General features: G+C 35.3%; 1 protein-coding gene across 2 annotated transcripts in view; it reads left to right on the top strand.

The window, feature by feature from the left end:
* Positions 1 to 18,553, top strand: part of LOC127551357 (contactin-4) — a 703,767-nt gene that overhangs the window by 409,593 nt on the left and 275,621 nt on the right. For both annotated transcript variants that reach the window (XM_051981038.1, XM_051981047.1), the window contains exon 5: positions 14,115 to 14,210. In XM_051981038.1, coding sequence (XP_051836998.1) covers positions 14,115 to 14,210 — 96 coding nt within the window. The remainder of the gene's footprint in view (positions 1 to 14,114; positions 14,211 to 18,553) is intronic.

An 18,553-nucleotide genomic window follows, 5' to 3' on the forward strand; every position in this document is an offset into this window, starting at 1 on the left:
ACTCAGGTTCCAGTTACACAACTAAGCAATAGTCAATCTCTTCATCCTGTGGTGAGCAGATCAGAACCAATGACAGAATATCTGTATATGCTCAACATTGGAACACAAGGCACTTCCATCCAACTTCATTATAGTTTCTAAAAGCAGCTTCTGTCTCCTATTCCCAAAAGGAATTGAATCATCCAAGCAAATTCAACATACTCTCAAGCCTCCATTATATATAAATGTGTCTGGCTTCCTTTGTCCTAGAACTCCCTCTGTTGGGTGATTTGAAGTATCTTCCATTCTTATTGTAGTTTCTTGGCCATACTATCTTCTTACAGTCTTCCTTCTTTTCTTATAATACTGTAAGATTGGAAAAATTCAACCCCTTTTGCAAAGATAGCATTATCAGACTTTCAATAAAAAATACTTTAAGATTGATCTTATCTGCAAATAGGGAGTTCCCAGCTATTTAACACATAAGGCTTATACACTGGATTTATTTGACACACTTCTTATTAAAATACTCCTCATTCAACTATGAAAGTGATCTTCCTAAAGCACAGATCTGACTTTAGCATTCTCCCACTCAGTAAACTCCAGTGGCTCCCTTATTATCTCTAGAATCAAATACAAAATCCTCTGTGTGACTTTTAAAGTTGTTCATACTCTGCCTCTCCCTCAACTTTTCTAGTTTTCCTAAAATATCCTGCTTCCCCAAATATTTATCTAGCTATAGTGGCTTTTTGCTATACTTTGCACATAACAATCCATTTGCAGACTCCCATTTCTTTTCACTGTCTGATCTCCTTGTCTGGAATTCTCTTATTCCTAACCTTCACCTCCAAGCTTCCTAGAAGGCTAGGATCAAATCCTACTTTCTGCACGAGGCTTTTCTTGCATGTCCATATTTCTTTGCATGTTGTCTTATCTAGTTCCACGATGGACTACTTGTAGTCAGGGACCATGTTTTCTGCCTTTCTTTGCATTTCCAGATTAATAAATGCTTGTTGGTATATTTTTGTTGTTTTTGAGTAGTTTAATTACTTGTGTCTGATTCTTCCTGACCCCATTTGGAGCTTTCTTGGCAAAGGTAGATAGGTTTTCCATTTTTTTTCTCTAGCTCATTTATTTTTTATTAAAGACTTTTATTTTCAAAACATATCGTGAATAATTTTTCAACATTAACCCTTGCAAATTGTGTTCCAGTTTTTTTTTCCTCCTTCCCTCAACTTCTTCCTAGAGAGCAAGTTATTCAACATATGTTAAACATGGTGAAAATATATGTTAAATCCAATATATGCATACATATTTATATGATAATCTTGTTCACAAGAAAAATCAAAACAAAAAGAAAAGAAATGAGAAAGAAAATAAAATGCAAGCAAACAACAACAAAAAGAGTGAAAATGCAATGTTGTGATCCACATTCAGTTCCCATACTCTTCTCTCTGGGTGTAGATGGCTCTCTTCATCACAAGATCATTGGAACTGGCCTTAGTCATCTCATTGTTGAAGAGAGCCATGTCCATCAGAATTCATCATCATATAATCTTGTGTCTGAGGCTAAATTTGAACTCAGGAAGATGAGTGATTCTGACTCCAAGTCCAATACTCTACTTAGTGCATCACCTAACTGCCAACACTGATTCATTACCTTATCCAAATGCTAAAAGTTCATGTCCAAAAGATCATAGTATTAATCCTATTAAGATGTTATCATGTCCCATCAACTCTCTTGAAAAAACATAATAATAAAAACAGTTTTCAATAAAAGAAATTCTGAATCTTTTTTGAGGTGAGATAAGGTTTAAGTCATCTAAAGAAGCTTCACCTTGTCTTAGTTTTGGGTTAAGCTGAAAAGAGACAATGATTGTTGAAATTAACAATGCTGAAAACACTTATTAAGTACTATTTATATACAAGACACAATGCTACCCTAGTAAAATTAGGAGCAGACACATTAATATAGAGTGCTAACAAAATGGGATAGGGGGAGTAGAGAGATCAGGGAAGGCTCCTTGGATAAAGTGGCATCTGACTAATGGAGGATGAGAAAGATTTAGAAAGATGGAGAGGAGGACTAGACTAAGGGACTAAAGGACTGAAAGACTATAAATGTAGCTATAGCTTGAGAAAGGAATCAGCCTTCCTTTGCTAAGAGTAAAAGGCGAGAGATTATAATTCCCATTCAAAACTGGAAAAGCAAGGGAAAAAATACCCAGACTCCACAAAATACCCAGACTCCACATAGTCTATTTCTTTTTTGCTCTATGCAGCCCAGCCTTATAAATAAATTAACAGACTTCTCTGCTCACTTTTTTTTCTTCCAGCCAATGTTTCCCCATAGAAAAAGTGGAAATAAAATGAAGAAGATTAATTGTCTTCACAGGTTCCCCAACACAGGTTCCTAACTTTATATTTAAAGAAAGAAATATCCAAACCCTAGGTAATCTCTAACATACACACACAGCTTATGTCCCCAAAATGCACCCTTTAGGTCGGTTATTTAGAATTGGTGAAAAAAAAAATTCAACATAAAATGAAATGTCGAAAATCAGGGCTTAATTCCAAAAATCAGGGCTTAGTTCCAAGACTAATTCCCCAAAGCACAGTTTGGAACTCCAGTAATAACATCAGCCATGAAAGCAGGCAGCTTCCCCTATAGTGGTGATAAGGAAGGGGTGATGAGCACAGTGAAAAGGTTCAAATCCTAGCTCTGTTACTGACAGTTCAGATGAGGTTGGGTACATTATTTCTCAGGCATTCAGTTTCCCATCTGTAAAATGAAGGAGTTAGACTAACGAACTTGAAGAACCCTTCCAAATCTAAATCTGTGATTTTATAATCCTAATTTCCACTCCATATTAAAGAGGTAAACACAAGGGTCAAGTCAAATTCTGAAGCATAAAGTTCCTCTTTAAAATTCTACTGCCTTCAGCTGCCTTCTCCTGGTCCCATGGCTCTTACCCTATTCCCAAGTAGAGGGTAAACTACAGCTACACACCTAGCTGGCTCTTCTGCCCCTCCTGAGACTCTTATAACACTGTTAGTAATTATGTACCCACCCTCCATCTTAATGAGAAATTTCTTTGGCAAGATACAAACCATCTTGGCTCGGTGTAAAGAAGAAAATCATGGCTTGGATCCACTTACACTAATTTGTAAATTATTATTATCACTCAGCTTTTCAAAATTATTTGAATTTTTAAAAGGAAATATTTGTTAACCCAGATATCTGCGGGACACTTCAGGCAAGTAAGTCGTAATATTATAGATCTAGAAATGGAAGAAACTTCAAGGCCATTGAGTCTAATCCCTTTATTTTACAGATTAGTAAACCAAGTCTGATTAGTAAACTTAGGATAAGTGATATCTTTAGAATAAATCAGGTAAAAAAATGCCCGTGTTGAGATTTGAATGCAGGTCTTCAGGCAATATAAGGAAAGATATTAGGAATAGAGAGAAAATTCCTGAGATTAGATCCTCTGGTTCTTGCTTTCCATAGCTACCTCTCTTTCTTCCCTTCTGTGGAGGCAATCTAAGGTTTCTCCCCTCCCCACTTTCCTTAGCAGTACCCATGGAAACAGCAGCAGCCACAGCAGCTGCAAGATGTCAGGGCTAACTCAGGCAGCATCAGAAGTTGGGACGAGCTGTCATTTGTATGCATGGTTCATTTGTTAGTTGCCTGTCTGTAAATCCAGGCTGCCTACATTGCTTAAGCTGACATTCTCTCTGGAAAGGTCTTCAGGGAAAGAGATTCAGTAATCATCCCAGGGTCAAACTATCTTTAAGACAGTTTTCACTATCCTACCCTGAAGTGGAAGAGAATTTGGTTCATCGGAATGCTTACATCCCTGCCTCTGAGCACAATTACAGCAGAGAGAAAACTGTTTGTTGGTTTAGTCTTTTGGTCAGAGACTTATGCAGAGACAGAAGGAGTGTCTTGCAAAGTGAGATGGATTGTGCCCATCTTATGCTATCACTGTCTTTTTGGTTGGAGTTGGAGTCATTAACTTTTCCCTCACTGATTTCCTTTTGCTTGTTTTCTTGGGTAAAGGAAACCTCGTGGCCCTCATCATTCTCACTCAGTGCCTTCAATAATGTATGGCTTGCTCCCTTCACCTGAAGGGTTTGAACAACAAGAATAGGTCTTGGCCTTAGCAGGCCTTATGGATTTTGATTTCTTTTTTCTGAATGAGCTGCTGGAATTAAAGAGGCCAAGAAACAAAGTCTAATAAAATATACAATAGTGAACTTAGAAGAATCAGTCTGAACGTAGTATGGTTTAGTAATCAAAGTATCATCCATGGAACGCTGGTCTGGAAAGAAAGGAGACTTTGGTTAATTCTCACTTCTGATATACTGGCCGTGTGAGCCATTAGTGCTAAAGGGAAATCTCTTAGATTCTAGGAAAAGTACTTACAGAGAAAGTAGCCACATGTATTTCCTAATATAATAACTAATACTAATTTCCTAATATAAATACCTAATATCCCTATACACACGTGTGCATGTGTATACACACACACATATGAATGTATGTATTTATATATATAATTTATATTTATCTATACATATATTTTTTTTTCTCTCTATAGATAGATAGATCAACAGATCTAGCCTCTATCCCTCTCCCTATGGTCTGCCTCTGGGCAACAAGGGAGAGTTTTAGGAGAGAGAACTTTTTGACCACAGGAAGAATAGGTCCTGGCCAGTATGGTCTTTTCTCATTGTCACTCAATTTTAAACTACCTATCACTTTTTAAAATCTCTTCCTCTCTGCCATAAATCCACTTCTTCCTTTATCTCCATCTTTCACTTCACTTCTTTCTTGATGTATTCTCCCTTTCTCTTTTCCTTCTTCCCTTTCTTTTCATGCTTCCATTTTCTCCTCTTTGATTTCCCTTTTTGCTTTCCTGTTTCATCATTCTTCATCTAATAGCCAGCCAAATACAGTTGATTGAATATCATATCCAGATAAAAAGAGGAAAGGGAATTCTTCATAAGGCTGACTTGAATTTTAAACTAGTGAAAGGTCATGACATCCTATGGCAACATGTAATCAGGAAATAAGAAGCTATGAAGAGGTTTCTAAGAATTCATCACTAGAAGAAGACAGAGTAAAAAATGACCACAGGAGATGATAACCAGAAGTATTATTTTTTATTTTAATCAGAAGTATTAAGAAAAATGATGACAGAGTGAGGACTGAGGAACTCTCCTAAATCAAGCATTTAGGGCAAGTTGAATGTAGCAACAATACTTGTTTGGGGGGCATGTGTAAGCAATTACTATATATAATAAATGTTTTGTGCAATTTCCTGAAAGAAAAAATAGCAAGGGTTCTTAACTATGTATGTGTGTGAGTGTGTGTGTGTGTGTGTGTGTGTGCACGTGTATGTGTGTGTGTGTGTGTGTGTGATGTCTAGGCAGTCTATAAAGCCTGGGGAGCCCAGGAGCAGAATGATCTTCCAAGTTGAGATTTCAGGATCATGATGGAAGAAGGAAGCCCACAAGGGAAGTAAGCCCAGAAGGGAAGTAAGGAGTGAAGCAAAAATATCCTCTTATTTTGTACCTCAGTTTCCCCATATATAAAATGAAGTAGTGGTACTAAATGAGCTAAATGACTTCTGATGTCATAAATCTATAGATATAAGAACTACAGAGTACACATGAAGCTTTTCTTGTACAGAAAGAATCTAAACCTTCTTAGATAATAGCAGCTTCCATTCCAGGGAACAGTGACATAAATCACAAGTGCTATCAGGAAAAATGTCAAATAACAAGTGTCTGATAGTGGCTACTTGTGAGTGGGTAAGTGGATTTATGACTCTAGCACTTAGCATAATGTCCGTCATATACCAGGTGATCAATGAAATCTTTTATCATTGTTTATTGATGATTGATTAATTCATATGGATCTGAGGAAAGATAAAGAAGCAGTGGTGGCTATGGAATCCTTTCTGAGATAGCTGTTTGTCGACCTGACATTAACAAGAGAGAAGTCTGCTATATTTCTAGGTCATATATACATAACACGGAAATGAACATTCCAAGAGTGGTCAAAACCAATGATTCAATTCAAATGAGTCATATGGACAAATTATATTTCACAATGGACTTTAGCTCTGTTTAGGGATTATAAAATGCTAGATAAAAATTGAAAATTTTAGAAGTACCAGGAATGTTTTCTTTTCCCTTTTTTATCACTGTTGCAAATTAAAGGCAGGCATTTCAAAAAAAATGCAGATTAGGTGTAAAAAACAAATAGCTAAGATGTCTAAGAATGGCATTTGTATTGTTGGATTGTAACTTAAAATATAGAAGTTATGGGCTCCTGTCTGAGTAGAACATTCTTAAAATAGATCAACCTTGAAAATCTAAACAAAAGGACTTGAAATGAGAAGGGGTGGGTAGATTTTAAAACCTGACTCATTATTTCTATCATAGATAGGATTATAGAGAATAGCTACAAGATTAGAGAGACAGAGGAGAGACAGAGAGAGGGCAAAAATATCCAGCACTTTATGGGAAATAGAATATATGGAAACCAGAGATAAACCCCATATCTTCAGGTGTCTATATGCAAATGCTCAGAGTATATATTACAAGAAATTTGGAGATTCTGAACCAAGATTCATAGTATTATCTATTATCAAATTTACCTGCTTGGTTCAGAATCTTAAACCTTAACAGTAAAAAGAGCACAAAAAGTCTCTTTTTGTCTAAGGCATTTAAAGTCTAAGGCATAGAATTTGGATCTTGAATTCAAATCCCAGGTGTATTGTGTGACTTTTGGTAAATAACAATCCTTTTGGCCCTCAGTTTCTTCATCTGTAAAAAGCAAGAAGTTGAACTCATTGACTTTTAAGCTCCTTTCTAGTTCTTCTTTGTCTTTTGTTCTTGAAGAGACTATGACATCGGGGAGGTGATTACATGATCTGCAAGTGAACTGGATTTAATAAGGGAGGAATGCACAAGGTCACCTGCCTTACTGTCCGCTCCAGAGTCATGGGGGACTTGAGCAAAATATAGATCAAGATAACTGGAGATGGCCCTAAATGAAATGGAAGATCTTTGCCTTAGCAACTGAGTCAAAGAATCTCCTCTTTCACCTAGTCCAAAGAAATCTAAATAAGTGAAAAAAATAAATGAATCTAAGAGGGAAAGATGCTAGGGTTTCAAAGCAGAAATGACTGCTATTTACATTTAATCTGAGTTAATGGGGACCCAAACAATGACCAAATGGGGCTTGGCCTAGGATTTATACCATTATGAAAAGAGTATATGTAATTCAAAAATAAGTGACTAGCTAAAGGAGAAAGGAAAGTATCAAGCAGCAACATGTACTATTTAGTTCTATTCATATGGGAATATAGTGGCAGAAAGTAATGAGATAATAACTCAAATGCCTTTAATCAGTAATTAGTAACTTCTTGTCAAATAGCAGCTAAACAGAACTGATGTATACAAAGGAGAATGAAATGGAAAGATCAATCTAATAATATGAAATTTAACCTGGATAAATGTTAATACTTGTAAAATTATAATAACATATACTTTTTTTTATCCCAAGGATAAGTTAGGGATGAGGAATGAAGGAAGGGGAGACAATTCATCTGAAGATGTCTAGGATTTATAGTAGATCACAAATCCAATATGGCAGTCAAAAAAGTTAACGTGTACTAGCTTTGTTCATTAACAATTGTTGCCCAGAATAAGAGAGATTGAAAATGCTCTTGTAGTTGGTCAAATTAATCTTTGTTCTATGGCCAGACCTAGTTGCTATATTTTATGAAAGAAATTAATAAGCTGCAATAGTTGAGAAAAAAGATCTCCAAAATTGTAAGGATGTCAAGGTGATACCATATGATGCTGAGTTGTAGTAATGTTGGATGTTTAGCTTAGAGATTCAAAGTCTTAAGGAGATTATGTTTTCTAGTTGTCATAAGGACTAGGAATTAGGCATATACTTCTTTGCCCCAAGAGACAGAATTTGGAAGCAATAGGTACGAATTGCAAAGACAGGCTTAGGTTCAATTTTAAGGAAACATTTCCTAAGAGTTAAAACTACCCCAAAGTTGGATAGACTTTCCCAAGAATTAGTGGATATTCTTTCACTGAAGCTCTTCAAGCAAATTCTGTTCTAAATGTTGTGATTCTATAATTCATATCCTATGAAATCTGATTTATGATAAAGATGCCATTTGACATCTTTTGAATTTGTGTATTTTTTCTGGATTTTTTTTCCTTGGATGAGTAGAAGAAATAACAAAGAGAAGGATATTCTCATTTCTTCTTCAGAAGTTATTCCATCATATCATCTCTAATGAGCCTGGAAAGAAGAAAATTGTCCTTTTCCAATACAGACTGACTGATTTCTGTAACAGACTCTTTTCTCTTATTTCTTTTTAATAAAAAACTAGATTATCTCAAGGCCAACCTTCTCTTTTCAAACTCATTTTCTTTTTCCCTTATGCCCTTTTCTTGACCTTGGTTTCCTTTCTTCCTATTGGTCTTGCTGATTAGTGGTCCTTTGGTGATGACCTAAAAGAATTCCTCATTCTTTCTGGTTTTCCTTTATTACTTCTCAATGATTATTTGCTTCTTCCTAAGTCATATTTTCTGTAGTCTGTATACAAGGGTTTATTATAAGATGATAAGAAAAGCAGGGAATTCACCTTATAAACTCTCTGTTTCCTAGTTCTAATCATTCAATAACTTTCTAGGCAGATAATATGTGACACGGATTTTCTTTTCTCTCTTTCTCTTTTTCTCTCTCATCTTTCTATGATTTATTCTGGAGACCTGAATTCCAATTTTTATATATTAAAGTTTTATTATTATTAATATTATTTATCTCAGCCTGCAGCTTTAAGACCTTTGTCCACATTTACTATTCTAGGAATTTCGCAAATAAATCACTTGAATATATGTTATGTTTTTCTACTACCTCAAGATAAGCTTTAGCCTCTAAATAGTATAGACTATTATCTAATCATGCTAAAAACTGATAATGTATTCAGTAGAAAAATAAAATAAAAGAACAGTTATTATCACCACAAATCATATAACACACAAATACAGCCACTATGAAATGGTACATTCTTTAGAACATAATTGCTAACAAAACTGGTATAAAAAAACATTCCAAGAATAGCATCACCATAACTCTCAGAGGACATTTTTTTTTTCTTATTCATGTATCACAGTATGACTTGTAGCATAGTTAGTATCTTCCTTGATTTCCCTACTAGATTGTAAACAGCTTGAGGGCAGGGCCCATGGTCCATTCATTTTTTGTACTACCTTTAATTCCTGGCAGATTGCCATGCAATTAATGTTGAATTAACAGTATGTCTGTTCCATTTCAAAATGCCAATAGTTCAAAAGACAGCCAAAAGCAAACCTTTATACCAAGTCCTTCCATGGAAAGTATATAAACAGACCAATGGTAAGATTGTGAAACTGCTCTCAAAGCCTGGATAATGTGTATATTAAAAGGATTAAGGGACAATAGAATATTAAATTTTCTTGTTATTATTGTCTAATCATTTCAGCCTTTGTCAGACTCTTCTGACCCCATTTGGGATTTTCTTGACAAAGTTAGTGGAATAGTTTGTCATTTCCTTCTTCAGCTCATTTTTACAGATGAGGAAACTGAGGCAAACAAAGTTAATGACTTGCCCAAAGTTACGTAGTTAGGAAATGTCTGAAACTGAATTTGAACTCAGGTCTTCCTGACTCCAATGTGGTGTTCTATCCACTGTGCCTCCTTTTAGTTTTCCTTTCAACAGCACAATAGTCCTGTTTTTCAATATATTTATGTTTTGCCTGTCTTCACATTTTTACTTTTCCTTCTGTGTTCCTACACTTTTTTTGTCTCCATGTCCACAGTGAATAGTCAGGAAGTGGAGTAAAGACTTTACATGACACCAACCCAAATCTTTATTCCAATTTACACACTTAACCTCTTTATTCCCTGAAAATTGGAAAATCCAATGAAACTATTTTTGTTTATGCTGTGGTTAAGGGAATGAGGAGATGACTCTCAAGTCAAAAAGGTCTTAGTTTGAGTCTTGAATGTGGCACCTACTGTTCACGTGTTCTTGGGGAAGTCACTCAATCTCTAAACAGTTGGGTAATTCTCTAAAACTCTTAAGTTGCCTTGAAGATGTACAACTGCAACATCAATCATTTAATTAGGTACCTACTATGTGTTAGGCATTAATGGGTTTTTCCTCACCCAGAGCTTCTTCCATTGATGAAATCACAGGTCTGATGACTTTTTAAAATGACAAATAACAAGCTTTAATTATTCTAACAATGAAATAGCCAATTCCAGGACTGAATAAACTAAACTTGTTTTGCTTTTATGAAGACAGATTCAGTTTATTGCTAAAAGAAAAAAGAATATCTGTGATGTAGCCTATTGCCTTTCTAGTTTGTATTTGGAGTGGTGGGAGGTGGGGGGTGAAAGGGGCAGAGATTACCTGTCAAAGCAGCAGCAAGGATTTGGATAAAAACATTAATCCAACAAAGTCTGGATAAAAAGTACTACAAAGACATATGCATTTTCCTTTCTATTAGAAAAGGAGTTAACTGTTTGTAATTACCATCTGTGTGGGTGGTTATGGCTGAAAAAACCAATTTAGGCCCAACAGTGCTTCCCAGGCTGAACATTTCTGAACATTGCCCCTTGATTAGCCTCAGCAGCCATTAGCTGGAGAGCTTGTTGCTGTTTGGAACTCTGACTCTAAATGGGCATGATTAAGGTCAGAATTTGGCACAGGGTTACATATTTCCTTTTTAGAGGCTCACAATCATTCTAAAAGCACTTGATAAACACACAAATAAAAATTTTTATCAAATGTCTGAATTACTGGGATGTCTTTGGACTACTTGCCCTTATATCCAAAAAAGGCCAACTTAAATTTTTAAAAAAGAAAGAAAAAAACCAGCCTTTGGGATCTACTCTTGCCTTTTCTGAGCCTGAAATGACCCTTGAAAATGATCTCTTCCCCTACCCTGAGTTCCTATCGCCATTCATTCAGCTCTTACATTTACTGTTTTGCAGTGATATCTTTTCATGTGTGTAACTTCTACTCTCCCCCAGATAGATTGCAAACCCCCAGAGAGCAGAGACTAAATCTTATTCATCACTGAGTCCCCTAGAGCTTCTCATGTAGGGGAAGCAGCTAGCCAATAAATGTTTGCTATTTGATAATGGAATGAAATGCTTGTCTGGGATGCCTCACTTCCAGGCATAACTCTGGATCCCTTCAGCAGTGTGTCCTTTTATTAGCAGAATTAAGGGCTGATTGATCTAAAAGACATTTGAGGTAAAAAGATATACACAAAAATAACACCCAATGAATACTATAGCATTTTAAAAACTTGTTATAAATCATTATGTCTCCAATTCTCTGAATGAATCCAAAGTAGCTTTGAAAATATTCATGGAACATGTGCTCTAGCACTCAGAAATCAGGCAGTGAGTTTCAAGATATTCAGTCAATTAGACCTTTCCATGCTGTTTCTTTTTTGGTTGTTTTTCAATAGAATATATTTCTAAGAGGAATTCTGAGTGAAGATCTTGGTCGCTCTTTGTCTCCATTAATGATAAAAATTATGGGTAAAAATTCAGGTATTTGAAGGTTTCAGGATACCAAATATACCAATCACTCAGTCAATAGATATTTTGGGATCATCTATGTATAGAAGACTTTTCTACATATTGTAGAAGATATGGATCATTCCCTCAAGGAACTCATAGAATTGTATGAAAGAACTGTGAAAAGTTGATAAAACTTTACAAGAAATGGCTCAGGGCTATAGACAGTTTGGATTGGAGTCAGTAATAGCTGACTTGGACCTGGGAAGCCACATTTATATCCTTCCTCAGATACTTACTGGCTCCACGATATTGGATAAGCTACTTAATCTCTGTGTACCTCAGTTTCCTCGTCTCTAAAATGGGAATAATGATGGAATCTATTTGACAGTGTTATTGTGAGGACCATATGTGATAATATAACAGAAATAAAGCTATGTGAAAACTGTAAAATACTATAAACATTTTGTGTGGCTTTTAATTTGGGTCTCAGCCTATTTTTTCAATCTTTGATGTTGCCCTCTTTGGTACATTATATGCTTCAACCATACTGGCTTCGTCATTCATTTTATTTCATTTCTCATTTCTGTATCTTTGCACAATGCTATCTTTTCTCATCCATACTCATTAGATTCTCTCCCTTCTTTCAAAGTTAAGCTCAGATACTGATATATGCATATATTATAATTAGTACTATATATTTATACTATGCCTTGTATATCTTGGATACACTCCCCCTTACTACATCCTTCTGCTTTGCTTTCTTTTCTATATATGTCCAATATATTTTGTATTGAATTATCTATGTGTGTTATTTCCCCAGAATAGAAAGAAGTCCCTCAAAAGCAAATATTAATTCATTCTTTTTTTTAATTTTTAATTTTTTTATTAAAGCTTTTTATTTCTCAAAATCCATACATGAATAATTCTTCAACATTAGCCCTTGTAAAACCTTGTATTCTAATTTCCTTCCATTTCCCCCACACCCTCCCCTAGATGGCAAGTAGTCCAATATATGTTAAACACGGTAGAAATATATGACTTAACAAATTCTTATTAAATAGATAGCTTGTTCTTTGGAAGATGTGTTACACAACTTAATATAATGTATGAATGTGATTTTAAAAATATGATCTTTGAGTATGACAATACTTTCAGAGGAAAATCAGGTAACACAAACATATTTGGGAAATAGCAGAAGATCGATTTGGCTGGAGAATGCATCCCATGCAAGGAATGAAAGATAAAACTGGAAAATCAAATGAGTTGGCACAGTTTCACAGTAGATAGTGGGAACATCTTAATGCTAAATCCATATAGACCAAAGGTTAGAACAGTTGAATTAATTTTTCAGTTAAGAAAGAAGCAATATGGCAGCAGTAGGACACAACAAGTTCTGGTGTCAAATTCTGCCTTAGTACTTATTATCTACATGATCTTGAGAAAGTCATTTGTCCTATTTGTGCCTCAATTTCTTTACCTGTAAAATAATGGGGTTAGGCCTAATAGTCATCTGAGGTCTTTTAGCTCTTCATTTACAAATCTCTGATTTTTACAAGCTTAAAGTAAGAAACTCCAAAACCAGATATGCTTGTGTTCACTCGGTTGACAGATAATAAGGCAGTCTGGTGTAATGGAAGACCATGATAGTTTAGTTTATTACTAACTAGGGCTTACTACTAACTAGTTTTGTTACTCTAGAAAAATCATTTCTCCTCTATGGACCTCAGTTTCTTCATCCTTTTATTAGCAATCATAGATAAGTGCTCGATTTGGCAGCCCATATACTAATAATCCTAACTAACATTTACATAGTGCCTACTATATTTTGCTGAATGTTTTATAAATATTTCATTTCATCTTGACAAAAAACCCCAAGAGGTAGGTTCTCTTGTTATCCCCATTTTGTAGATGAGAAAGCTGAGGCAAACAAGGGTTGAGTGAATTCAAAGTTGGAAATTTTTGAATTTAGTGCTTCCTGACTCTGGGTCTGGTATTCTGTCCATTACTCTGTCTTTTTGTTTTGTTTTTTATTTAGTCATTTCAGCCTTGCTTGGCTCTTTGTGACCCCTTTTGGGGGAGTTTTCTTGGCAAAGACAGTGAAGTGGTTTGCCATGTCCTTCTTCAGCTCATTTTACAGATGAGGACACTAAGGCGATTAGGATTAAGTGATTTGCCGAGGGTTACACAGCTAGTAAATATCTGAGGCCAGATTTGAACTCTTAAAGATGAGTCTTCATGATTCTAAGCTCTGTGCTCTATCTACTGCTCTAACTGCCCTTCTAAAAGGATTGTTAAATGATTCTTTCCCATCTTTAAGTTTTTTTGATTCTATAGTCTTAAGATATAAAAATGGCTAGAAAACATGAACATTGAAAAAGAAAAAAATTAGTTTTCATGTCATTTTTCATACAGGTACTTTTTTTCCATTAAATATCCCTCTCTGATTCAGAAAACTTCTAAGCTGCAATTTTGGAGTTTACAGTTATAATGTTCTTTCCTTCTCTTTCAACAGATCTGGAAAACTTCAAAACAAGAACAAGAAGTACCGTGTCTGTTCGCCAAGGTCAAGGAATGGTGCTCTTGTGTGGCCCCCCACCTCATTCTGGAGGTAAGCACTACCGCCAAGTCCATTTTTGCCCATCAGTAACCTGCTCTTCATCTTGTCAAATGTTCTTCTCTAGATTGGCAGCAGTTCAGTGGGGGGAATGCAATTTGTAAAGATTTCCATGATCCCTCAGGGCAAAAGAGAAATTATTTTGGGTGCCCATTGTAATCAGGATGTGAAATGTCAGATTGTGAAAATGTTCCATCCCACTTAATATCTACCTGGCACGAGGGGAAATGACACCTGAGTAAACTTCTGTCAAAGACATCTTTCTGGATAGAGTGAAATAACTAATGCTGCCAATATTTATTATTGACTTAACATGATGTTGAAAGGAAGATACCACTTTATCAGCAGAATCTGGTTTTAGTAAAGATGAAAGCAAAACTATCTAGTGACCACAGCAGCCAGGAAATCCGTAGGAAGACTTTAATATATGGATAACTATGAGCTAGATTAAAAGATAAATATAAAATATAATAAAGATTAAATATTTAATTGAATAAATAAAATAATTTTAATTCAGTAAATTTAAGATAAATGTGATATGGAGCCTTTGAAGTCATTGAAATTAACCCTCTCCTTTTATGGAAGAGGAAACTGAATCCTTAATTTATCCAGCTTACATGGGTAGCAATTGAAATAAGATTTGAATCTGGGACTTGCTGATGTGTTCAATTCTTAATGCCCTACTACCAAAAGAAAACAAGTGATTTGTTGTCATGTAGTCAGTGGAAATTCACATATTTTAACCCAACTCTAAATTCAATATCCTTTTCATTGTACCATTTCTCCTTCAAGTATTGAACAATGTACAATAAAGGATTCCATTGGTACAGAGCTAATACATAATTTCTTTCCTTTCTAATTCTATTAATTTTATTATATACATCGGCAGATATTATTCTGAAATAGGGTCCACAGACTTTACTACACTATCAAATGTGTCCATAATACCCCCAAAAAAGCTCCTGTGTTAATCTAGAAAAATGGAAAATTGGTCATTCAGATCAAAATCAACTCTGGGTAATTGAGACCAAAGATACTAGATGATTTTGATGTTGAAGTTGGTGATCATAAAATAAAAGAATGTTAAGAAATCTTAGATGCTCTGTAATGTATCCCCTCATTTTAAAGATGATAAAACTGTAAAGATGATAAAATTGTAAAGGTGATAAAACTGAAGCTTGAAAAAATTTCAATGACTTGCCTGAGATTTCACTGATCGTAAACAGTGGAGCTAAAATTTGCACTCAGGTCCTCTTATTCTCTAACATTCTTTCCATTGTGTTCCATTTTCTTAATAATGATAGTTCATTTTATATAGCATTTCAAAATCACTTTCCATATATCATCTCCTTTGCATCTCACAATAGCTCTATGAGGGAGATGTCACAGAGTTAGTTTCCCCTTGGAATAACTAAGAAAAGTGAGATGAGATTTGCTTATCCATGGCTTTTAGCTATTAGGTGCTGAAGGCTAGAATTGTTCCCATTTCTAAAGATGAATTTGGCTGCATATGACCCTATTGCTCTATACCTCCTTGGCACTAGTAAGGTTTCCAGTCAATCCATTGGCATCTTTTTTTTTTTCCTTCAATAACTTGTTAATATTCCTTTGTCTTTGGTCCTATTTTCAAATGTCAACTTTTCTTCATCTCAGCAGAAGTCTCAAGTGGGGGGAAAGAGTTATCAAATCAGTGATTTAGGCTCCTTTTGTGCTTTCAATGACAATTTTTAAAATGCCACTGGGTGTTAGGTGACCTGAAACTCTGGCTGCATTCCTAATTCTTAGAGAAGGAACAAAGTCTTTTAATAGTTCTGAATTGTGGGAGTCTTATATTCATCCCTCCGATCTAGTCAGTATTTAAATATAAAAATACCTTTTATCAAAACTAAATTAACATTTAATTCTGGGATGATAGTGTAAATGGAGGGATAATTCATGAATCTGCTAATTGATCTTCCTTGATAAAGTCAGTAATAGGCAAGAGAGTAACTCCAGAAATGGGATGAATAATGAAAGCATCTTAAAGAAAAAGTTCTATAGATATAATATTGTATTTAGGTGAGCAAACACATGAAAAAATCATGGGTATGTGAATTGCAAAGAACCCAAAATCTTCCCTCTCCCAAAGAGAAGCACATGAAAAAGCTACATCAAAGTCTCCCAGAATATGTATTTCTTTCCTAGCAGCTGCTCCATTACTTTAAAATCCCATTCCTTGAGCTATGCTGACATTCCTGACAGTTGTGATGGTGAAAGACAAGAAAACAAATATTCACATCATGAGCTTTATTAGAAATAGCAACGGCACTGGCCATATTGGTAAGAAGAAGGAAATTCTGCAGACTGAGAAAATAAAGGACAAAATTTGCACGAGGTCATCTTAATATAAAGTAGGGGTTTTTTTTTCCCCATGAAACTGAACATTTTTATGAAATCGTTCCTCTTCCCCTCATTCCTAGGAACCTGAAATCCACCAACATGAAATGTACAATAGGAATTCTGTCATTGGGTTTCTGGTATGTGCATCTCTTCCTGCCCTGAGACTGGCAGGCTCACTGAATTATTGGGCTCACTGAGCATTTTAGTCCCAGCATATGGCATCCCTGTTGTAATCATAAGAGATCAAGCAGTGGAAGGAAATGAGTCAGCCTTTTATTCTATCAGCATGGTACTAAGAAATGGCATGAAATCCATTGTAAGCAATGCTGTGTGTCCCATTTTGACTGCAGTGTCATGTGTCAGGCCAGTTCGGGGTAACAGAAAAATGAACAGCAATTAATCTATTTTGAAATGAGTTTCAGTCGGCAGGTATTTCTAGTAATCTCACCATCACTGTTTGTCTCCTCATTTTGCTGGCTCTTACTCTGTGTGTCTTGATTCAGATTCTATGTTGTTAAATAGATTTCAGTATCAAATTTGGATTTTATCCTTGGAAAGTTTCTAAAATACACTCAGTTTGTCATTGGTGTTTCTTCATCAGAGAAATACAAAGAGGTTTTAGAGAGTTGGGTGAAATCACGGATTTTCTACACTGGTATTTAACTAGCTAGTTATGTAGGCCATGGTCTCCACCTACACCAAAGATGAAAAGAAACAGGTGGGCCATGGGGCTTTCAAGAAAAGTTTTGATTTCAATCGTCCTAGCATATTTTACTGAGTTTTGTTGATTAAATGATTACATGAGAGGAAAATATACTGTCCTCTTATTCAATCAAGGAAGAGATCGTAAGTCTTCTGGCAATAATAATGGGGACTCATCTTTGGAAGAAAGTAAAATAGAATCAGTTCCAATGATGTTGAGAGGGGAGATAAATATCTGGGAGATGGATAGTAGTGATGGGAGAGTAACACTCAGAAATCCTGCTTTAGATTCTGATATGTAATAATTTTAAAATGCCCAAAAAGATGGAACATAGCATGATGCAGAATGAATCGGCCTTAGAGTCAAGAAGATATGAGTGTGAGTTCAGCATCTGACCTATAAAAAATGTGCGACACTGAGCAAGAAATTTAAACCCTTAGTACCTTAGGCAGCTCTTTAACATTATATTATACAAGGCAGGTTCTGATCTGCACCAGGAAAGGAATTTTTTTTTTCACTTAAAGCTCCCATACTAATGAAATAACAGGTCTAGCTTTAAATAGATACATGCTAATATTGCATACAAATGCTTTAAATATATGTAATACAATTTGATCTTCATAACAGCCCTGTGAAGTTAATTATTATTCCATGTTTTCTACCTACAGATACCAGAATTGGTAATTCTATCTCATAGAGTGATTGTAAGGATCAAATGAGATAATGTTTAAATAGACATTTACATGGCATGTCCTCTGACTCTATCTCAGTCTTTTTCTGTATGTCTGTTTCCCACACCCTTTCATTGGCTCACTCATTCAACCTGAACTTGAATAATAATAGCAGATCTTGGAGTTCCCCGAGGCAGTGATTATATTGCTAAAACATACATCAGGATTTGGAGGGGAGAATTATACTCTTGCTACTAAAATTGTCTAGCTTCAGAGCCCACATTAGTGTGCTTTCCAACTAACAAATAAACCAAGATGATACTATTAACTCATATAATATGTTAAATAGGAGGCAAAGTAAGATATGAATAGTATAATATTTCACCTCAAAAGTGAGGCACATAATATGTCACCAAAGCAGACAACATCTATAGGAAAGAGTATTCACAGACATACAAAATTAAAACAGAGTGATACCTTTATAGATACATGTATCCAGGACTATTCACAACTCTGTACTACTGGCACTAATGTACTTTGTCTCCCCCCTGGAACAGCCTGTGCAACATTGCATAGTTTTATAT

This window comes from Antechinus flavipes, chromosome 1, assembly GCF_016432865.1.
Source record: "Antechinus flavipes isolate AdamAnt ecotype Samford, QLD, Australia chromosome 1, AdamAnt_v2, whole genome shotgun sequence".
In the NCBI taxonomy this organism is placed as follows: domain Eukaryota; kingdom Metazoa; phylum Chordata; class Mammalia; order Dasyuromorphia; family Dasyuridae; genus Antechinus; species Antechinus flavipes.